This window comes from Cynocephalus volans, chromosome 2 (assembly GCF_027409185.1).
Source record: "Cynocephalus volans isolate mCynVol1 chromosome 2, mCynVol1.pri, whole genome shotgun sequence".
NCBI lineage: Eukaryota > Metazoa > Chordata > Mammalia > Dermoptera > Cynocephalidae > Cynocephalus > Cynocephalus volans.
The window spans coordinates 122,980,812-123,003,903 of NC_084461.1; the positions used below are offsets into that span (position 1 = coordinate 122,980,812).

At 48.5% G+C, this 23,092-nt stretch overlaps 2 protein-coding genes across 3 annotated transcripts; one reads left to right on the forward strand and one right to left on the reverse strand.

Annotated features, from left to right (window-relative positions):
- The first annotated feature begins 6,017 nt into the window (after nt 1-6,017).
- Nucleotides 6,018-7,727, forward strand: SMIM33 (small integral membrane protein 33). Its single transcript, XM_063087642.1, has 2 exons — nt 6,018-6,026; nt 7,338-7,727. Exons 1-2 carry the CDS (start codon nt 6,018-6,020, stop codon nt 7,725-7,727), a joined length of 399 nt encoding a protein of 132 aa, XP_062943712.1.
- Nucleotides 7,728-10,630: 2,903 nt separating this feature from the next.
- On the reverse strand, nt 10,631-21,548 carry STING1 (stimulator of interferon response cGAMP interactor 1). 2 transcript variants are annotated; one of them, XM_063087912.1, is made up of 7 exons: nt 21,462-21,548; nt 20,725-20,951; nt 20,407-20,590; nt 20,046-20,154; nt 12,321-12,556; nt 11,477-11,663; nt 10,631-10,904 (listed from the first exon to the last, which is right to left on the reverse strand). In XM_063087912.1, the coding sequence occupies exons 2-7, from the start codon at nt 20,949-20,951 to the stop codon at nt 10,711-10,713; spliced, it is 1,137 nt and encodes a 378-aa protein (XP_062943982.1). In that variant the 5' UTR covers nt 21,462-21,548; the 3' UTR covers nt 10,631-10,710. The 2 variants fall into 2 exon arrangements, with proteins under 2 accessions (XP_062943982.1, XP_062943983.1); XM_063087913.1 differs by lacking the exon at nt 20,725-20,951.
- Between the last annotated feature and the right edge of the window lie 1,544 nt (nt 21,549-23,092).

The window sequence follows — 23,092 nt, forward strand, 5'->3', positions numbered from 1 at the left end:
GCAGCCCCTAGGTAGCTTCAGGATGGGGGCTGGTCCCTAGAAAGATCAAGACAGAATTAGAGAATTGGGACTTTCAGCCTTACCCCCCAGCCCCAGAGAGGGGAGAGAGGCTGAAGGTTAAGTTGATCATGAATGGCCAATGATTTGATCAATCAGTCCTATGTAATAAAACCTCCATAAAACCCCAAACGTCTGGGTTCGATGAGTTTCTGGATAGCTGAACACATGGAGATTCCTGGAGGGTGGCATGCCCGGGGAGGGCATGGAAGCTCTGCTCCCCTTCCCCATACCTTACATTGTGTATCTCTTCATCTATATCCTTTGTAATACCCTTTATAATTGACTGATAAGCATTTCCCTGAGTTCTGTGAGACACTCTAGCAAATTAATCAAACCCAAGGAGAGGGTCGTGGGAACCCCAATTTATAGCTAATTGATCAGAAGCACAGGTGAAAGAGCCTGGGGCTTGCAATAGGCATCTTAAGTGGGAGGCAGTCTTGTGGGACTGAACCCTCAATCTGTGGGATCTAATGCTATCTCCAGGAAGTGTCAGAATTGAATTGGATTAGAAGTTACCAGCTGGTGTCCGCTGGAGAACTGCTTGATGTGTGGGGAAAACCCCACACAAATTTGGTCACAGAAGTCTTCTGTGCTGATTGTTGTGGTATGAGAGCAGAGGAAAAACAATTTGTCTTTTCAACTCAGTATCCTTTTCTCTTTTTTCATTTTTTAATAAATATTATATTTTGAAGCAATCACAAATTTACAGAAATGTTGGTAGTACGTTACTTGGAACTTTTCTTCCCCAAACCATTTGAGAATAAACTGCCAACAAGTTGCCTCATTACCCTGAATAGTTTAGTTTGTATTTCCTACAAACAAGGACTGTCTCCTACATGAGCACAATAAAGTCATCAAAATTAGCAAATTCGTATTCATATGTTAATACCATCTAATTCTCAGATCCCATCCAAATTTTGATGATTGTCCCAATAATGTCCTTTATAGCAAAAGGATCCAGTCCAAAATTACTCATTGCATGTCTCTTTAGTCTCCTTCATTCTGGAGTAATTCTTCATTCTTTTCTTGATGTTCATGACCTTGACACTTTTGAAGGTTACATTTATAGAATGTCCCTCAATTTGGGTTTGTCTGATATTTCGTCATGATTAGATTTAGGTCTTTGGCAAGAATGTCACAGAAACAATGCTGTGTCCTTCTCTTTGCATCCTATCAAATGGTGCATGATTTTGATTTATTCCATTACTGAAGATGTTTACTTTGATCACTTGCTTAAGGTGATGTCTGCCAGTGTATTAGTTTTCTGTGGCTACTGTAATAAATTACCATGAACTGGTGTCTCAGAACAACAGAAATTTATTCTCTTGTAGTTTTATAGAGGCCAGAAGTCGAAATCAAGGTGTCACAGGTCTACACTTCCTCCAAAGGCTCTAGGGGAGAACCCCTCCTTGCCTCTTCCAGCTTCTGGTGGCTGTCAGCATTCCTTGGTGTTCCTTAGCAAGTAGTCACATCACTCTAATTTGTGCCTCCATCATCTTCTCTTCCATGTCTTCTCTTCTGTGTGTCTCTTAGAAGGACACTTGTCATTAAATTTTAGGGCCTGTCTGGATAATCCAAGGTAATCTCTTCATCTCAAGATCCTTAACTTAATTACATCTGCAAAGATTCTTTTTCCATATAAAGAAACATTCACAAATTGTTGGGATCAAGATATGGACATTTCTTTCCAGGGGCCACCATTCAGCCCACTACAGCTAGCTTTCTCCACTCTAAAGTAACACTTTTCCCCTCTTAATAGGTATTTTGTAGGGAGATACTTAGAAACTATGTAAACATTTCATTCTTCATCAAATTTTAAAGTCATTCAATTTTTTATTCATATCTGTATGAACTCATGTATTCCTGTTTTATTCAATGGGTTATAATACAATTGTTTATTATTTTGATGCTCAAATTGTTCCCACTTTGGCTACTGGGAGCCCCTTCAAGCTGGCTTCTGTGTCCTTTTGACACATCTCGATCATTCGCTGAGCACTTCCTCACTTTCTGGCATAATGAGATGTTCCAGGTTCATCTTGTGCTTCACCTGCCCTAGCCCCGGAATCAGCTATTGGTATTTAGAAACTGAGATCTAAATTGTTTGCTCATTGTTGCTTGCTCATTGGTACTAGGGGGTAACTTCTCCAAGGCCCTTTTCTGAAATTTGGCTTAATATATTATTAATCCAGGATCCTTAAAATATTTACTTATCACCCCCCTTGCAGCAGCCAAACTCTTCTCCGCCGCCACCTCCTGCCTCACAGATGCCTTCTACAACCCACTCAGGATCTGACACTCCACGCTGGGCTCTTCTCCCGCCATAGGGATGCCTTCCTCACCCTTCCTCATTTAAAGTGTGCAATTCAGTGGCTTTTTGTGTATTCAGAGAGTTGTGAGTCATCACATCTAAAATAAATTTTAGAACATTTTCATTACCCCCAAAAGAAACTCCATATCCCTTACAGACCTATAGCTTTTTAGAAGAAGGCTACAGCTGGGGTGTGGTTGAATTGGGCAGCCCTTACCCCCAGTTCCCAGAGCTTAAGATGAGCTCAGAAAGTCAGCCGGCTCTCAGACCTCCCCTGAGTCTGTCATGGCAGCCCTCCTCTGGCCTGTTCGGGATGTCCCACAAACCCCTCTCCTTCAGTTCCCTCTGCAGACTCCTAACCCTGGATCTTTCATGGGGACAGAGGGAGGGAAGAGGAGCTGTTCCTTGCCTTCCGTGGGCCAACAAGGCCACTTCCACCCTCCCCTGGGGAGTTGGAAAGTAGAAGTGACTCCAATGTACACAGCTGAGTCAGGGTCCTCCAGCCTGGAGGGGCGATGGAGAGGACCCCAAAATCTTTTCATATTTGCTTCTAGCACTCCAGCCTCAAAAGCCAGAGTTTTTGTTCTCTGTGAAATAAGAGCAGATTCTTGACCATTTTAGTCCCCTGAACCCACCCTAAGGGGCTCTGTGAACAAAACCCACCAAGAGACAGAGGGAGTAAGCTGGTGAACATTCTGTGGCTCAGAAGTGCTCTCCCTACAGGTGAAGGGTGCTCTGCTCGCTGCAAGCCTCCAGGATTAAGGACAAGATGTGTGTGGGTGGAGGCAGAGGGTATATTCTTACAGGTTCCAGTGCTATCAGCAAACTTTTGTCCAGCACCTGCTGTCGAGTACCAGGCACTGTGATAGGATCTGGAACACAACAAGTAATGAGACAGTTCCTGGAAAAATGAGCCCCCACACACCTATAACATAAGATAAAGTGTGACAGATGTTAGGAGCAGGTAAGAGACATGCTGCTATAGGGCTTAAGGAAAAGAAAGAAAGTGTGGTGGGCTGAAGAACACATTCCTGGAGTGGGAGACACTTAAATTAAGTTGTAACAGATGGCTAAGGTTTAGATGGTGGGAATGGAAGGGCAACTCACAACAGTGAGCATGAAGGTGGGAAAGTGGTAGAGAAGTTCCACCCCCTTATCCTCTCTGAAGTGCTCTGTGAGATAGATCCAGGATTATTGAGGGAGGGAAAGGGAAGGAACACCCATCAGAAGGATTAGAAATTGGGCTTTCGCAGCACCTCAGGGCCCGCCTAGGGATCCGGGGTAAGGAGTTGGAGACTGGACTTCCCTACAATCAGGCATTCTGGGACAGCACATCAGGGCCCTTCCCAGGGGCCTGAGGCATGGAGAAGGGGACCAGACCCCCCTCCCACAACCAGGCACACCGTGCCAGAACCTTGTGGCCCACCCAGGGACCCGGGGCATGGAGCCAAGGACCAGACCCCCCTCCCACAACCAGATACCCCATGCCAGTGCCTCAGGGCCTTCCCTGAGACCTGGGGCATGGAGAAGGGGACCGGATCCCCCTCCTACCACCAGGCACACCGCACCAGTGCCTCGGGTCTGCCCATAGACCCGAGGCATGGAGAAGGGGACTGGACTCCCCTCCCACAACCAGGCACCCCGCACCAGCACCTCAGGGCCCACCCAGGGACCCGGGGCATGGAGAGGGGGAATGGACCCCCTCCCACAACCAGGCACACCGTGCCAGTGCCTTGGGATCCACTCGGCAACCCAGGGCATGGAACTGGGGATCAGACACTCTCCACAACCAGGCACACTGCTGGCACCAAGGAGCATGCCAAAAACATCTCCTCCATGTGGGTGGCCCACCGCAGCCACCACGATAATCATGGCTGCCGTGAAGGCAGCTAGATGCCACAACCACCACACAGATGGTCCACCAGCCACTGGAGTGGGTTGACACAAGGAGAGTCACCAGCAGAGATAAAGAAAGGAGGAGGATGTCTATCTCCACAGAGCCCATTTCATAGTGACGGAAGAAACATCTGCTGTATGATAGTATTGGGGGACCTGATCACACCTCTCAGCATTGGACAGATCATTTGGGCAGCAAATTAACAGAGTAACCATTATTCTTTCAGAAGGAGAGAAGAAATGTAAGGTCATCATAGGGGGGAGGGGGAGAGAAAGGGGGATGAGGAGGGATTGGACAAGGGGAATAAAGAGTAATTACAATTTGTAACAATATATATGCTAGTAATATTGATTTGATCAACATATATCAATGTTGAAACCCCAAAATATGTATAGTCAATTTTGATTCAATAAAAATTAAAATTTAAAAAAAATTGGGCTTTTGGACTCAGGGACAGGAGCCCCAATGGAGGTGCCTGTGAGAGCAACGGCACATGTGTCTTGAGGAGGCAGGAAGCAAAAAGCGGTGGCCAAAGCCCTGGCCTTGTGGCAGAGTCCAGATTCCCTCTGGCTGAGGTCTAAGTGGACCAAGGCAGGAAGCAGAGGATGACTAGCGCCTTCAATCACATTGGGAGGGGGTCAGCAGGGGCTTCAAGGCCAGCCAGCAACAGGTCTCACTCACTTCGCAGCTCAGGTCAGCAGCCCAGGGACCTGGGCTCAAGTGAGCTTGGAGGTGTGAGTGGGGTCCCTGAACGTCAGGTGCTGAGACACAAGGAACGGGGAGGCTACATCCTGCTTTACCCTGGATTAAGCCACTGGGTGACGGGAGTTCCCCGGGGGTTTCCAGGACTCCAGACTGGAATGGAGGATGGTGTGTACACAGCAAAGGACAGAATGAGGGATGGCTGGTCCCATGGAGTTAGCTGGTAACAAAAATTTTCTTGTCAGAACTGTCTCCAGAGAGAAGAGAGATTGGTGGGTACTTTTTGTGAACCTGAACACACACGGTTTCAAGTGAAGTTACATTCAGACAAATCCAAAGAGACAGATAGAATTCATATTTATAAAAACCAAAGGGGGAAAAACTGAAAGGAAAAAGAATGCCTTGCATGGGAACGTTAAACATTTAATTTTATATGGTGGTTATCCCTGGGGTGAGAAGGAGACGAGAGGTTAGGGAGCGGGGGCTTTTATTTTATTCGTTGTGTTTAGTTCTTAACATTTTGAAAATAAACATGGCAAACTTTTAAGATACAGTTTAGTAGATGTTTGGGCCAAAGAGACTTAGAGATTTATTATATATACATTTTATAGAGAGCATATCATAATCTACACTTTCCAGTGTGTTTGAGGGATTGCATTTAAAAAGAAAAGATCAAAGGACAGTAACTCCAGGAAATCTAATGGGGTGGGAGTCAGCCCGTCTTGGTGGGGGGCAGGGTGGGTGGCTGGCCAAGCTTCTGGGGTCTGGTGGAGGTGGGGTGGACAGGCAGACCCAGGCTCCTGAAGCTGGCAGGGGGCATGAAAGAAGGAGCCAAGGAGAAAGAGTAAGGTACTGTCAGACTCAAGGGCTCGGCCCAGATGTTCCCGGAAGTGCAACGTGGGAGAGAGCGGTGAGGGTGTGTGCAGAGGGCGTGTGCCCTGGGAGCCCCACAGACGTGGCAGCTCCGGGTAGGGGCCAAGCCAGGGCAGCCAGCTCTCATTTACCCAGCTGGCTGCCGGTCCCAAGAGAGCCCTGCACAAGTCCCGGACGATGTACCAGGTAGACCCTTCGCTCACCCCTTCCTGCCAGGCTGGCCTGATTCCCTGCAGGGCCCCATGCCTTTCATCAGCCTGAGCTTCCCCTTTTCCCCCTGTACATCCAGAGCTGCTTCCCCAGCCCCTGCCCAAGGAGCTCTGTGGCCTGGGTCCTAGAGAGCCTCAGACTTGGAAAGGGCAGTGGGTGGGTGGGTATGGAGCTTTTCACAAGCAAAGGGACATGTATGGGAAATGTGATGGGGTAGATAGTATGACTGAGGGACTAAAGGAAATGGGCTTGTCTGAGGCAGCCTTAACTGAATTTCAATTGCCTGCCCATGGGGAGGGCCAGGCTGAGGGCTGTGGGTTAGAGGGAGGGGCTCCACCCCATAGGATCTGCCAGGATGGTCCATTTGGGAAGGGGGAGGCTAGAGAGAAAACACTTCTTGATCCTGTGATGGCCTCACCAACCCAGCTTTTCATAGAAAAACCCTGAAACCCTGACAGAAATAGACTGGCACAGGGTATCCTCAATCCAGGAATCCACACTGGGTACCCCTTCCACTCCAGGTCTCCTGAACCTGATCTTGAGACCTGGGTGGGGGCCATAGCTATGGGATGAGGCATCCCCCTGCCTCACTCCAAGCTTCTGGGGTTCACATCTCCTCCTCCTATCCCCCTCCCCCCAGGGTACCACTTTTCTGGCTTCATGTGAGTTGGGAGTAAGGGGAGCCTGAGACGCTGGACAATAACTCCCTTTTTCTAGGACTTGAAGAAGCAGGTGCTCACTGCCCACTCACTGCCTAGGACATGTGACAGCAGCCCATAGTGTGCTGAGATTCCTGACCCAGGACACAGGATCTATTTAGGAATTTTGCTGGAGACCTGAGAAGAAGGGGAAGTGGGAGGGGTCTTGGGCCAAACACTACATGCCAGACCGTAATGAAGCCCCTCTCTTTGTTTCTTTCTGAACGATTTCATTTCCTCATCTCTCTGGGTTTTTTTCCTCTGTCTCTGCCTCTATTTCTATCTGTCTTTATCTCTTTTTCTTTTCCTTTTCTTCTTTCTATCCTTCTCTATATATCTCTGTTTATCTTTTTCTTTTATTCTCTGTTGCTATATGGGTGTTTACATCTATGTTTTTCTGTCACTCTCTATTCTCTCTTCCTGTCCCCCATTTCTTTACTCTGTCTCTTTGTCTCTATCTCTCTCTGTCTCTCCCTGAGGCTCTCTGTCTCTCTCTCAGTTTCCTTCGGGTATCTGTCTGTTTCTATTTTGGTCTTTTTCTGTGTGTACACACCTATGTCACCCTCTTTCTCTGCCACTCCCCTCCCAGGCTGGCCACAACCCCTGGCCTTTTCCAGCTGTGAATGGATCATGGGGGCAGGAGCCCCAGAGGCAGTTCCTGGAGGCGCTGGGTGGTACCTGGGAACCACCTCGAGGGGACGGACTGCCCCTTCTCGCCATCATCATTGCTGTCTTTGTCCTGCTGGCAGTCTGTATCATGGTGGCAGTCCACTTTGGGCCAAGACTGCACCAGGGCCATGCCACTCTCCCCACAGAGCCACCAGCCCCAAAACCAGAGGATGGAATCTACCTCATCCACTGGCAGGTGTTGGGCCCCCAGGACAGTCATGAAGAAGCCCAGCAGGGATCTCTTGTCCCTGGCTCCTGCCCTGCATCAGATGCGCCTGGACCCAGCATCGATGAAGTCACATATCTGTAGGAGAGAGACTTTGGAAAGTTAGCCTGACCTGGCTCAGAATAAGAAACTGGACAGAGAATTAGGGCAAAAACAAATTGGAGCCTGGGCATCAGAGCTTCAGAAGGGCACATTACCCACAGCTTCAGCTGCCCTCCCAGAATATTTATAGAGAAAGCCCTGTTGGGGATGGGAGAAATAAAAGAAGCCTGAGGGCCCTGCCCAGAAACATGCTGCTATGGGCATTCCCAGGGCCCAAGGCCACTCTTACAAAGTTAATCCCTCCTCTTCAGGGACCACCTGACCCTCGAACCTCCTTCTTTGAGTCCCTGAACCCTCCTTGCTTCCCTAATCGCCTTTCCTTTTGGTGTAAAGTGAATCCAGCTTGGAAGATCCCACCACCCTCTCCACCTCCAAGGAAGAATGTCAGAAGCCCCACACAGAGGCCCTGCCCACGGCCCCCAGATCATATGAAGACCAGCCGGGGAGAACCAAGGCAAAGAACCCAGGGGTCTTCTTTCAGGGAAGGAAGGAACATCTGTTGCCCTTCACCGATTGGGAGCCAATCCTTTAGCTCTCAGGACCCAGATCTCGTTGACAATCTCTAAAGCCCTTGAAAGCCCCACGCACCATTTATAGTTCAAAGATCGGCTTTGAATGACCCCCACTGACTCTGTCTTGCCTTCCCAGGACGTGATAGGGGAGTTTGGGGCCTCTCCTTCTCTTCCACTTTCTGGGTGCATGGGCCTGTTGGAACAAACCTAGATTTACCATAGGACGTGTCCCACATCCAGAACTTTCCAGCTGGTGGGAAACAGGAAAGGAAAAGGAGCTCCATGGAACTTGTTTGGGCAAGGAAGGAGTGGGGCGGGGACCCCTCCCCACAGGTGAAGGGGCTTAGGGATAGTCAGCAGGGGGTCAAGAGGACTCAGTCGGGGGCCCAGAAGACCAAGCTGGGCTTCCCAGAGGCTCTCTGGAAAAGCACCCCTTTCCCTGGCACCTGTGAACTTCACTCATGTGCAGTCAAGAACATGCAGACAGACATTTATGGAGGGACCTCAGGTGCTTTACCCTGAGCAACTCTTGAGGACAAGAAGTTAACCCTGGGGCCTGGTCTCAGGAGACCCCAGAGTAGTCAGGGAGGCCAGGAAATAGCAGAGGAGGGAGAGGAACAGAGATGGGGCCTGCAGCGTGTGCAGAGGACAGGCTCGCCTCCTTTGGGGCTGAGGAGAGGCAACTATAACGTTAATAGCTGCTCCTTCTTGTGAGTCATCTATGTGCTGGACACTGGGCTTATCAGTGGACCTGCAGATATTGTACCATTCACTCCTCACAACAACCTTGGGAGGAGGGGCCACTGTTATCCCCATTTTACACTTGGTTTATCAGCCAAGTGGAAACTGGCTTATCAGGACACCCAGGTGGACACAGGTACTAAGTGGTAGAGTCAGGATTTGAACCTGGGGCCATCAGACTCCACAGCCTGAGCACCAGGCTGCAGTCTGGATGAGTGGAGGAAGGTCATGTTGGGGAGGCCCTTGATTCTGGGCTGGTTTCTAGTGTAAGAGTCACTGGTATGATGTCAGAGCATCCTCAGGCCTTGGGGGCAGGATGGCTGGGACAGCTGGGGACAGTTTCCCCTTTGACTCCCTTGGCTCTGTCATCCTCAGGGGCAGTCAGTTCCTTATGGCAAATGTGCATGTGTGTGGAGCATTTCTCCACAGTGATGATACACTCAGAAATCATACTGAGCACATTTGAGGGAACAAGTCCAGCTTGGTGGAGATGGAGCTAATAGAAATGACTGCCTTCCCCACACAGGGGAGCAATTGTGCCACAACAGTGTTGCTGCAGTGGCTCGGTTCTAACAGTGATGGCAAGAGGTATGGCATAGTGGCTGAGCTGTTGTCCGAGGCTTCTTAGGGTATGTCACATCTCCGTGTACGAACTGTCTTCCCCCTTATCCTTTTGCAGGCTCTCTCATCTGGGGACATTTATTCAGTGGCCCCTGCTCCTTTAAGTGGCCCCTTGCTCAGGACACAGCTGTATCCCATTCATCGCATCAGAGTGCTAGCTCAGGCTAGCCCTGGTCCCTGCTCCCCAAACGTCCCAGTGGAGACAAGGGCAACTGAAAAGGCAGTGGGGTGAGGGGTGCTGCCCAACTCTATCCTTAGCCTGACTGGTGGGTTCTGGCCAGATCAAAATGACACCCCTCACCCCACTGCCCCATAGTAGGAGGAAGAGGGGTGCAAGGAAGCACGTATGTGCAAGCAGATTTGGACCTTGGGGATAATAAACACCAATCTATTGGATCAGAGTCTGGCAGGAAAAAGATGACACAAATTGGGTAATCTGAAGAGTATTTTTAAAAGGGACTATTGAGAAAGGGGAAGGTATGAGGAACCCACAAGTGAGAGTAAGTCTTCCAGCGGGGAGCCAATACCACTGCTAGGCTTGAAGAGACAAGGGGAGAGAGCAGTTCCAGAAACTTGGAGATAGCCAGGGAACCCAGAAGGGTTACACAGTAACTTCTATACTGCAGGGAGGGAGCCGGGGGAGTAAGTACCCCAACCTCACCCTCCTACTCCCTCCACCCCCCTGCTGGGCTCCCTATTGACTAAACATGACCAGAGGGCAAGGGAGCCTGTTGATAGCGCTCAGACTGGTCAGCGTCCCAGGGCAGATGAGGTGGAGAAGGGCGGAGAGTAGGTCTGGAGGGTCCAATGGAAGACACCTGGCACATCCTTAATTTTACCTGGCATTTAGAGTTTATAAAAAACTTCCACACAGTCCTCACAACCACCCTGTGAGGTAGGTAGGGCAATGATTATAATCCCATTTCATAGATGAGGATACTGAGGCTCAGAGAGGTGAAACAACTTGCCCAAGATCAAGTGAAGGGCCCTTCTCTATGAGGCCCCTTGTGGGAGAAAATGGGTCTGCTGGACATAAGAAAGCCTCCATCCAGAGTCTTGAGTTGGAGACTCAGACAAGGTGACCCTGGGCCTCAGAAGACGTCCGTGCGGAGTGGGAGAGGCTGTTCCATGCCACTGATGAGGAGCTTGGGCTCTTGGGACAGCATGGAGGAATCAGGCACCACTGAGGTCCCCAAGCTGCACACAGTAAGCTCTTCCCTTTCTTCCTGCCGCAGGTGCTGGAGAACCTCCTGTGACAGTGAGAAGCTGCCTCCCTCTGCAGGTTCTGAAATGGGGGAGGGACAGTGGGGTGAGGACCTTACACATTCCCACTTGAACATACCACAGGACTTGCTGGGAAGATCCTCCAACTCTCCCTCCCCCTCCCCCATCCCCCAGCTTTTGGGGCTAGTTTTGTGGAATCCTAGAGCTAGAAGTGGATTTAGAGATAATGGAATTCCACCTTCTTGCTTTTAGATATGCTCAGAGAGGGGCAGCGACCTGCCCAAGGTCACACAGCAAGGAAGTGGCAGTGCTGAAGCTACAGCCCCAGTCTATTGTGCTCTGTATACGTCGGCCTGGGACTCTTCTGCTTCCTCTCACATCCCTAGATGAAGTGTGGGGCCCCGGGAACCGCCTCTTTAGACTCCACCCAGGGCCTGCAGCCAAAAACCTCATAAAGCAACCTAATGTCCCAGGGTGGTGGTGGTGGGGTCTCTCCCAGGGGAGGAAGGGGCAGGGCTTGAATACTCTGACTACTTGGGAAGGCTCAGGAAATGGTGCTGCCATATCTCCTGTCCCTCTGGGAGACCCCAGGACCCCTGAATCCTCCTGCCCTCCAGCCTAACAACCCCTCACCCTGGTAGACAATGAGGCGGCAATTGTTCTGAGACTCAGGGGCATCTGCCAGGATGTCCTCAAGTGTCCGGCAGAAGAGTTTGGCCTGTTCAAGCCGATCCTCCCGGGTAAAGCCAGCTCGGCCATCATGTGACATGGCAAACAGGGTCTGCAAGGGGGTAGCGTACTCCAGGACACAGGTGCCTGCCTGGAGGAGGTGAGAGGAAGACCAGACTAAGATCCAGGGCCAGGCAGACAGACTCTGGACCATGGACTGGGGCCCCAGACCCTCAGTCTGCAGACATGGAATCCTGGGAGGTGGCCACTCTGATGGGGTCTATGCTGTCTGGGCTGCCTTTGCCTCTGACATCTCACTACAGAGCTGGCCTAAATTTGCCCTTCACAGATTCTTCTCCCACGATCCCAGGGCAACACCCACAGAGGTAGGCTGTCAACTGCTCCAGCTGGAAATTGAGGCTGGGGGCTGCACTCTAGGGTTCACCTCTGGGCTGGGTTCCCCCACACCCACATGAAGTCCTTCAGATGTTCTCACAGCCTTTGTCTAGGGAAGCTTTATGTTACAGAGCAGGGATACTCAAGTTGAAATCATCTACTTTTTCACTGTCCCTGAGCCTTGGTTTCTGTCTCTGTAAAGGAGAGATCGTCACAGTCCCTAACCCACAGAGTGATGGTCAGATTTCAATGAGATGGTCAGATAAAGCACTTAGAATAGCATCTAGCATGCAGTAAGTGCTCATAAATGTTACTTGTTATCATTTAGAGACCTGGGACCAACTGGGGAAACTGAGGCTCAGAGAAGGGCAGTGAATTTTCATCAGTGCCTGCCAGGGCCCAGGTTTCTCACCGGCTGCCCATTCTCCAGAAGCTCATAGATGCTGTTGGTGTAAACCCGACCCTTGATGCCAGCACGGTCAGTGCTCTGCTGAGGCAGCACATCCAGGAAGCGAATGTTGGGGTCAGCCACACTCAGGTCGTCAGGCACCCCACAGTCCAATGGTAAGAGGATGTACAGCCGCCGGCTCCCTGCGCCCCGTAGCATGTTGTGGAACTGATTGTAAGTTTGGATCCTGGCCTGCAGTCCTGGGTAGGGAAGCCCAAGAAATCATTCCCACTAACCCTGTCTCCCAACCTGATCCAGGACTGAGACCTAGGTCATTGGCCCCCTCAGTATGTAGGTACAAGAGAGTAAAAGGTTCCAGTCTACTCTCATTGAAATAGAGCTCCCTACACCCTCATAACGTACACTATCTGCTTCTGTAGAATTGCTTGTTCAACCTAAGTAACTCCATTTTGCCTCGTCTGACCTGCAGACTACCGCCCCCCTTCTGCATGAGAAACCATTGACCTTCTCATAGAAACAAAAAACAATTGCATAAAAACAGGAGCCATATGCAGTGAATTATTACATGGAAACAGGAACCATACACAATGAAAACTTGTATGCTTGATTGCTCGAACGGCTCATTCTCGGTCTCTGTGACCCAGCTCCCTAGCTTGCCTTGTGCACCTGGACAAACCCGTGTGCCAACGGGATGTAGTTTTTGTCTTTAAAAATCCCACAAGACCAAAGCCCGATGCCGCTCTTCCTTGGTTGCTCCTTGGGAGACGGTCGCTGGCCAGCTGGAGGGAATAAACTGTCCTTTTCTGCACAAGTGGCATGTAAGTGCATTTCTTGTGGGAGGGTGCCTCACAACATTTTGGAGGCCCCAGAGAGATTCTTTCTCTCATGAGTGTATCCCTCCCTGCACTTACCTCCTAGGAGAAGACAGAGAAGATGTTCCTCTTCTTCTCCCTGGAGGCAGACAGGGCACTTTACCCTCTCCCCAGGTAGGTGAGATCTCAGTAAGGGATGGTGCACCAACGGTTGGCCTTAGTGGGAGGCTGGATGCAGCATTAACTCCCCTAGTCCTTGGGCTCCCAAGATGTTACTGGGCCCATTGGTAATTTGGATTTGGGTTTGGGACTTGCAAGTCAATAGGAATTGTGTTTCCATGTTTTGGGTTTGGGACTTGCAAGTCAATAGGAATTTTGTTTCCGTGTTTCTTGTTTGTCTTTGTCGTTGTGATTGTTAATTTTGGACATGGCCACTTGTCTGTCTTTTGTGTGTTGCCAGTTGTGTGTTTTTGTGTGTCATTAACTGTGGTCTTGTATAACAAATAGGACAAAATTCCTCCAAACAGGTCTATGGGACAACCCCCTTATATATAGGTTTGGATTGATATAATCTCTCACAAGCCATCATGACTAAAAAGGTGCCTTAAAAAAAGTCCCAAGGTGAATGGAAATAGAACACCATCTGTGCTTTTAACTAAGCCTTCTCTTCCAGCTTCTCTGAAGAAGAGCGCCTCCCCTACAGCACCTCCCGTACTCTCTGATGCCTCTGAAGACCCAAGGTAGCTTTAAAAATTGAAAATAAACTAAGAGTATTTCCTTTAATAATTTCTTCTCCCTTCACTGGAGAAGATTTAAAAATTTGGGGGAGGTTGATGATAAGTTAAACAGCAGTAGTTCATAACAGCAATGATTTAATCTCTGAATATACTGTAACCAAAGAAAAGAATTTGAAAAACTGTTGTAGGACTGCTAGATTAGTCCCAGAATGTCAACCTCATTTTCGATTTATTGGCTTTTGTTACTTTGTGTCATGCTGACCTTATCGTTAAACACAGGTTTGTTTGCATTCTTTCCACTCATGGAGAAAATGGGAAAAACATTACTTTTAAGTTGGTCAAAAGCATTAACTGACAAAACACCTCAGAAAAATGTGAATTAGGCAGCTAAGAAAGCATACTCTGTTCATTACTTTAAAAAATATACAGCCTTATTAACTCCACAGTGTAATAGTTGTCAGAGTCAATGTTTAGGTAGATATAAATAAAATATTTAAATGGTAGCGTAAATAGTTTTCAGGGCACACACATAGCTTTTTCCTAAAGAATTGCTCTGGCAACTTTGTTAAAAACCAATTGACCAGAACTATGGGTGTATTTCTGGACTTTCTTTGCCTGTTTCCCATACTCAGAGTGGCACTGCCTCTCCCTGCCATTCCTCCAACCCCTCTCTCACTCCAACAGACTCCCTTGCCTCCCAGAACTCCTCAAGACCAGGCTCCCTTCATGGTTTACAACTGGAAAAATCAAAATCCTTCTTTCTCAGAAAAACCTCAGGGCCTCATCTCCCTCCTGGAGACTGTTTTCTTTACCCGCCAGCCTACATGGGATGATTGTCAGCAGCTCCTGCAGACTCTCTTCAGGTCAGAAGAAAGCAAGTGGATCCAGAGGGAGGCCCTGAAAACTGTTACCAGTCATGATAGCTGACCCTCTGATGACCCTGTTTGCCTCGAATGTGTGTTCCCCTCTAACAGACATGGGTGGGACCCAAACACGGACCAAGGTAAGGGGGCTCTCGACCTGTATCACCAGACTCTCCTCAGGGGACTCTGCACAGCAGCCTGGAAGCCCACTAACCTATCAAAAGTAAATGCATCTATTCAGGGACCAAACGAAACCCCCTCCACTTTCCTGGAGCGCCTTATGGAGGCTTACAGGACCTACACTCCTGTGGACCCTGAGACCCCAGAAAACTAGTGGGCAATAAATATTGCCTTTGTTACCCAGTCAGCCCCAGACATTAGGAGAAAGCTTCAAAGATGGGAAGGATTTAAAGAGAAATTATCATCTGAGCTGGTTGAAATTGCCCAGAGGGTATTTAATAATAGAAATAGTCCAGAAGAGAAACAAACCAAAAAGCTAGATTATAAGGATGTCTTATTCAGCCTCCCGCTGGCCAAAGTAAGCCAACATCTCTTTGCTTTTGAATGGACTGACCCTGGGGGAGGATACTCTGGACAATTAACTTGAACTCACCTCCCCCAAGGATTTAAAAATTCCCCAACCTTATTTGATGAAGCCCTTCACCCTGTTTGTTACCGAGATGTGAGGCACTGCCCAGGGGGTGGCTCACCCAAGCCCTGGGACCATGGAAGAGGCCTATCACCTACCTCTCCAAGAGGTTCAACAGTGTAGCCACAGGATGGCCAACCTGTCTCCGAGCCATAACGGCAACTGCTTTACTGGTAAAAGAGGCCAACAAGATATATGCTTAGTGGCCCCCCGCTCTGTACAGACTCTCTTACAAAGTGCACCTGAACGTTGGCTCACCAACTCCCACTTCACCCAGTATCAGGCTTTTACTTCTAGTTCAGCCCTGAAAAGCCATGGCTCTAAATCCAGCTACCCTCCTCCCGGATGACAACCCAACCAAGCCTGTCCATGACTGCCTTGAAACAATCGAGACTCTCTAAGGCCTCCCGCTGGACCTGACTGATGTGCCCTGGACAGAGCCTAATGAAATGCTGTTCACTGATGGAAGCAGTTTCATCTCCAATGGAATCAGGTATGCTGGGACAGCCATGGTAACTTTAGATTGGGTCACTTAGGCTCAAGCTTTAAGCCAAAGAACATCTGCTTAAAAGGGTGAACTCATAGCCCTAACACAGGCTTTAAAGCATGGAAAAGATAAAACTGTTAACATATATACTGACAACAGATATGCTTTTGCCAATGTTCACGGGGCCTTATACAAACAGAGAGGACTATTAACATCAGAAAATAAATAAATAAATAATAAAGCAAAAATACTAGCCCTCCTTGAGGCCATATGGTATCCAAAAAGAGTGGCCATCATACATTGTCTGGGGCACCAGAAAGATAACTCATTTGAGACCCAAGGCAACGCTGCTACAGATTTGACTGCCAAAGAGGCCACATTAAAACCAGTGGGGCCATTTGACTCTTTAATAGTCGTTCCGGCACCTCAATTGCTGCCGACTCCCCATTGTATTAAAGAAGAAGTAAAACAGGCTAAGATCTTAAAAGCCTCCAACAATGCCATGAATTAGAAAATTCTGCCAGACCACAGGATTTATTTGCCACAGGCTCTAGGCAAGTTGCTGATTAAACAGATACATCAAGGAACACACTTTGGATCCACAAAATTAACTGATCTTTTAAAAAATATTATTACATCTAAGATCTTGACAAAATAATAAAAGACATTGTTACCAAATATGAAATTTGTTCACAAGTAAATCCAGGATCAAAATCAAGGCTGCCCATTGGAACCAGAACGCAAGGAACCAACGCTGTCAAACACTGGGAAATTGACTTCACTGAGGTAAAACCTGGACAATATGGGTATTGCTACCTTTTCGTGTTCATAGATACTTTTTCTGGATGGGTAGAAGCCTTTCTTACCAAAACTGAAACCACTCAGATAACACTAAAAAATTGTTACAAGAAATTGTCCCCAGATTTGGCCTACCTGTAATCTTGGGGTCTGACAAAGGCCCGGCTTTCACAGCCCAAATTTCCCAATTATTAGCTAAAACATTAAAAATGAATTGGAATTTACATTATATTTATAGGCCACAAAGTTCAGGACAGGTAGAATGAATGAATTGGACTTTAAAAGAAACACTTACCAAATTAAAACTAGACAGTGGTGAGAACTGGGTGAGCCTCCTTCCCTTTGCCCTCCTAAGAGCTGAATGAACCCCCTACATACAAGGAATTACACCCTCTCTGTTGCCCTGCCTCAGAGATGATAAACTTGCTGAAATCACTAACCATAGCTTTCTTCAGTCTATGCCAGATTCACCCCTTGGTCAGAGAGGCCTACCCACCGACAAAAGCAATCGGTCAATTCTGCAAAAAGACCTCTTGGAATGTGAGAGAGGTCATATTGAATCTATCAATCAATTTGGGAGAAATTGACATCTTAACAATATTGTCTTCTAGTCCATAAACATAAAATGTCTCTGTATTTACTGAGATTGTCTTTAATTTCTATTAGCAATATTTTGTAGTTTTCAACAGACAAGTCTTGCATGCTTTTGTTAAAATTGTTCCTAAACATTTTATTCTCTTCAATGCTATTGTGAATGAAATCGTTAAGTTCATTTTCAAACTGTTCATTACTAGTATATAGAAGTACAATTCCTTTTTTCATTTTAATCTCAGGTCCTCAAACTTGCCAAACATGTTTAGTTCTAGTAGCTTTTTGTATGGATTCCTCAGTATTTTCTATACACAGGACCATACCATCTATGGATAAAGACAGTTTTACTTGTTCCTTTCCAGTCTGGACCTCCTTCTTTGTCATGAGCAGACTGGCTAGCATACAATGCTGGCCCCATACAATGCTGCATAAAAATGGCAAGAATGGGCATGCTTGCCTTATTCCTCAGTTTATGGGAAAAGCACCCAGCTTTTGACCATTAAGTATGATGTTAGCTGTGGGCTTTTTGTAGGTGCACTTTATTAGATTGAGAAAGGTGCTTTCTATTCCTAGTTTACTGAGAATTTTTCCAATTAAATAACAATTTAAAAATGCAATGTGCTTTGTTAAAAAAAATTTACACCAAGTGGTCAATCTGACAGTGTTGTAAAAAGTTAATTTTTTCCTCTTTGCTGTGGCCATTGTGTCCTACACAGAGGCTGGACCTATCTGAATGTGCAGCAGATGTACCCATATAGAATCCACACAACCAGACTAACAAAGTGGATTATGTATGACTCTAGGGAAACCTGTTGTTTTTATACCAACCATTCAGGTGTTATTAGAGACAGCCTTGCATTTGTCAGAAAACACATTAAAGAAAGAAAAAAGTCATATAATAATAATAATAATTGGTTTAAAAATCTTTTTCCTGGTTGCCTTGTGTTTTAGTCCATCTTGTGTTGCTATAACAGAATATCTGAGACTAGGTAATTTATAAGGAAAAGAGGTTTATTTGGCTTACGATTCTGGGACACCTGCATCTGGCATAGGCCTCAGGCTACTTCTACTCATGGCGAAAAGTGGCAGGCAGCCGGCGGGTACAAGCAGATCACATGGCGAGAGAAAGCAAGAGAGAGACAGAGAGGAGGTGCCAGGGTCCTATAAACAACAAGCTCTCACGGGAACTAATAGAGCAAAAACTCACTCCCTACCCCTCCTCCCCCAGGGAGAGCATTAATCCATTCATGAGGGATCCACCCCCATGACTCAATCAGTTTCCAACACTGCTACATTGGAGATCAAATTTCCACATGAGTTTTGGAGGGGACAACACATCCAAACTTCATCACCTTGGTTAACGAGTACAATCAGTCAAACCCCTTGTCGTACAACAAATTAAGTACCGATGAATCAATGATTTGATTCCTTCCTAAAGAGGAGATGGGAATGAAATAGAGCTCCCTACACCCTCATAACGTACACTATCTGCTTCTGTAGAATTGCTTGTTCAACCTAAGTAACTCCATTTTGCCTCGTCTGACCTACAGACTACCCCCCCCTTCTGCATTAGAAACCATTGACCTTCTCATAGAAACAAAAAACAATTGCATAAAAACAGGAGCCATACACAGTGAATTATTACATGGGAACAGGAACCATACACAATGAAAACTTGTATGCTTGATTGCTCGAACGGCTCATTCTTGGTCTCTGTGACCCAGCTCCCTAGCTTGCCTTGTGCACCTGGACAAACCCATGTGCCAACGGGATGTAGTTTTTGTCTTTAAAAATCCCACAAGACCAAAGCCCGATGTCTCTCTTCCTTGGTTGCTCCTTGGGAGACGGATGCTGGCCAGCTGGAGGGAATAAACTGCCCTTTTCTGCACGAGTGGCGTGTAAGTGCATTTCTTGTGGGAGGGTGCCTCACAACATCATTGTGCCAGGGAGCAGAGCATCTAAGAACCCTCCCTACCCTTCCTCCTATTCCCACCACCCTTCTCCCCCTCACTTCTCCTTTTCCTAGATTTCTGTGGCAGCCCCTGAAAGGCAGGCAGAGCCCTGGGAGGTGATATTCCCAGCATTCTCTCCCAGCAGAGAGCCAGGCCTCTAGCTCCAGAACCCTTTCCTAGCAGAAGCCCCAGTGTCAAGGGGAGACAGCAATAAAATATGCAAGACCCATAGCCTTGACCTGCAAGTCAGAGGAATGAGACATGGCTCCACAGTGGGGTGGTCCTCTCGCCAAGTCGTGTGACATTGTATAAGTCACTTGATTTCTCAGACCTGCACTTTTGTTATTTCTAAAATAGGGATGATGATTATTTTTTCCTCACAGGATGTGAATTAAAAGAAAAAATGAGGAGCTGGCCAGTTAGATCACTTGGTTAGAGCATGGAGCTGACAATACCAAACACCAAGCTCCAAGGTTAAAGGTTCAGATCCCTACACCAGCAACCAAAACATGAGAGAGAGAGAGAGAGAGAGAGAGAGAGAGAGAGAGAGAGAGAGAGAGAGAATGCACGTGAAAGTCACACAGCATGCAGCAAATATTTATTGAAAGAATTCACGGGTGACCTTGGGCACATCACTTAATGGCTCTAAGCCCCATATTCTTACTGTAAACCAGGCATAATAAAAACATCCTTCATGCCTACAGGGATGCTTTGGGAATCAAATCATTTGGTAGACATGAAAATGCTTTGAAAAGTAAAGTGAGTTCTGGAAACATAAGAGGTTATGTGTCTTTTGTCTGTTTGTAGGTCTGGAAGCGGGGGCATAGAGGATGGCTCACCTGGCAGGATGAGCCGCAGGTACCCAATGTAATATGACCATGCCAGCCCATGGGCCACATTGAAGTTCCTTTTTTCACAGACTGCAGAGACCTCAGCTGGGGCCAGGCCCTGTGGACAGTAAGATGGGGCTGGGGGCCTCCATGAAAAACACCAGAGCCCTCCTCCTCCAAGAAGCTTTCCCAATCAGCAGCTGACTTGCTTCCTCTACTGTCACCAAACCCATTGTTCCAGGACATTATAGGATCCATTCCAAGGACTCCAACCTTTAAACTAGTCCCACTCCCAGTTCTGAGCTGAGAGCAAGCTACACCAGCCACAGCCTCCACTTGTCCAGACTCCCCACCTCCCGCTGTGTCATACCTGGAGGTCCAGGAGGATGTTCAGTGCCTGTGAGAGGCCCAGGAGGGCAAGCATCCAAGTGAAGGGCAGGCCAGCCATGTTTGGGAGGGAGAAGTAGAGATAGCAGGACAGTAGCAGCAGCGCCCCGCAGCGGATGGGGCAGCCCAGGCAGGCCCACACAGCCCTCCAGTAGTTGCCCTGGTACCTGCAGATGACAGCCAAGCCCCAGACCCCAGCCGCACTCAGCCAGAGAGGCTCAGGGAGGGGCGGGGCTGGCAGTCAAGGGAGGGACACATGTTGGGTGTCCAATTGCCACAGGTATTGCAGGGAGTCAGTCACCTGGAGTGGACATGGCACAGCTCCTCAGCCAGATTGCAGATCCCCTTGAACAGCAGTCCTAGCTGCAGGGAGACCAGGTGGAGTACCAGGTACCAGAGAGTGTGGTATGGTGGCTCCTTCAGCCCCCAAAGGGCCACCAAGCAGGCAACCAGCAGGACAGAGGCTGCCTTCTGGGCCCTGTGACCTCTGGGACATGGGATGGACGAATGCAGGCTGGAGTGGGGCATCTGTGGGACCAAGAAATCCATGACCATGCTCCCCTTGCTCTCCAGCCCTTCTGGGGCTGAGGCCCTGGCCAGGCACCTTCCCCGAGCTCTCCGTTTCCCTGGTGCCCCAGCCATTGCCAGAAGCTACTCTTGGAGACACCTCTAGGGGGCAGGCTGGGCACACACCATCCCAAAGCTCCTGTCCGGGAGAGGTTTGTTGAAAACAGGGCAGTGCCAGCACTGCATGCCCCACCAAACCCCAGTGAGACCACAGGTGCAGTAAAGAAAAAAGGCGGCCACTATCCTGGACCCAGACCTGAAAATGTCCTGTGCAGCCCTGCCCACCCAGGGACCTTTGGGGACCTGGGCTTCCCTGTCCCTGGAATCCACTCCAGGGAGGACCTTAGTCAGCAAAGTGGAAACCAGAGCTCAGGGAATGCAAACAGGGCCGCCAGAAGGTGCCCACTAGTAGTGCTCTGAGTCCCTGTGGCCCAATCCTTGGAGTTTCGGCTGGGCTGCTCCTGATCCTACCTTCTGCCTCCTGGACACTGGTTGTTCCTGGAAGATGACAGGGAGAGAAGGCCTGGTGCAATGGCTACCAGCAACCAAGGGCAGCCTCTCTGAGTGCAGCCTGAAAATGGAACTTAAAAACAACTGAAGCTATTCCACAGCACTCTAGCCCTGCATCTCACCGATGGCAGCTTTAGATGCACTGGGGAGGGTATTTCCTGCTCTTCAAGAAGGAAGGAAGGGCCTTCCCTCAAAGCTCTGATGAGTCAGACCTCCGTCTTAGGGTGCAGGTTAAGGCTTGAAAAAGCCTCCATTCCATTGCCCTTTGCCACCCCCAAGCCAAGGGTGTTCAGAAACTCCCTCACACTCACCTGTAGCCACAACCCTGAGCACCAGTTTCCCCTCAAGCCCCCACAAATGCACTGTACCCAATACCTGATCAGGGCTCCACACAGCCAGCCAAAGGCAGCACACACCGCACGATGCTTCTCTGTCTAATTAGTTTTTTTCTGATTTCCAGATGCAGATCCTCTTTTTTCTGAAGACTGTGACATCAGAAGAGGGGAAGGCAAAATGAGCAAAGTTATTTCCTGGAACGACAGCCTTTTCAGTAAAGGGCTTGGGGGAAGCAGAAGGCCTGCAGAGGAGTGGGGCTCTGGCTCCTCACAGGAAGTGGCCACGCCTGTGGCTTCTCAGAAAGAGTGGAGAAATCGTGCTGGTTCAGGCCAAACGGCTCCTGTGTGGAGGATACTAATAATGAAGTGTTTACCTTGTCCCAGACACGATGCCAACTGTTAAATATATCATTTTGCTGGGTCCTCCCAGCCACACTGTCAGGTAGGGAAAATTTTATCCCCTTTTTACAGATGGGTAAAGTGAGGTGAAGTAACTTGCCCAGGTACGTGAGGGAGTGGGGACTTGAAGCCTGGTGGGTTGCCCCAAAGCCCACCTTGCTCTGTGCCTTGATTTCATGGGTGGGGGTGGAAGGTGCCAGAACCAACTTTCCTGCTTCTAGATTTCCTTGGGGCGGGGGTGGGGGGTCTCTGGCTGTTCTGCAGTAAGCTGAAAAGCTGATGTGAAGGCCTGAGAAGTGGGGTAGGGTGGCATTGCAGAGCAGCTGTACTTCATTGCTGACCAGGTCAGAGGGTCCTTACCTGGACCCTTCCCCACATCACAACCAGATACAGGAAGACATACACATTCACAGATGCTCCTGGCCTCCCAGGAGCAATGAGGCTTCCTAGAAACTCTCTAGTTTTCAAAAATTATTTCCTAAGAATGGAGGGAATTCTTTCTCCTACAATTTGCTCACATAAATGTCTGGAACAATACATGACTGTTGGGAAAATATAGAAAAATGCTCAGGGCCTCTCAGCTGTTCAGAATCTTGCCGAGCATCTGATGTAAATATGCACGTGCACCCGGGTGTTCCTGGTTATTGTCTAATGTGAGTGCGTGTGTGCGCCCAGGTGTTTGGGGTTATGGACTTAAGTGCAAAGGACTAACGGCTCTGATACACGGTGCTTCTCCGGATGCTCCGGGAAGCCACTCGGGTGGCTGCTCCTAGCTCTGAATAAAGCCTGTTAACTTTTCGCCCATGGCTCCCAGGACCTTTTCCTATTACCTGGCTTGTAGACCTGTGTGTGAAAGGT

Coding starts and splice junctions, on each gene's coding strand:
- STING1 (XM_063087912.1), bottom strand. CDS start 20,951: ATGCCCCACTCCAGCCTGCATTCGTCCATCCCATGTCCCAGAGGTCAC. Junction 20,155..20,406: donor ACATCCTCCTGGACCTCCAG/GTATGACACAGC, acceptor TACTGTCCACAG/GGCCTGGCCCCAGCTGAGGT. Junction 11,664..12,320: donor TTCTGGAGAATGGGCAGCCG/GTGAGAAACCTG, acceptor CACCTCCTCCAG/GCAGGCACCTGTGTCCTGGA.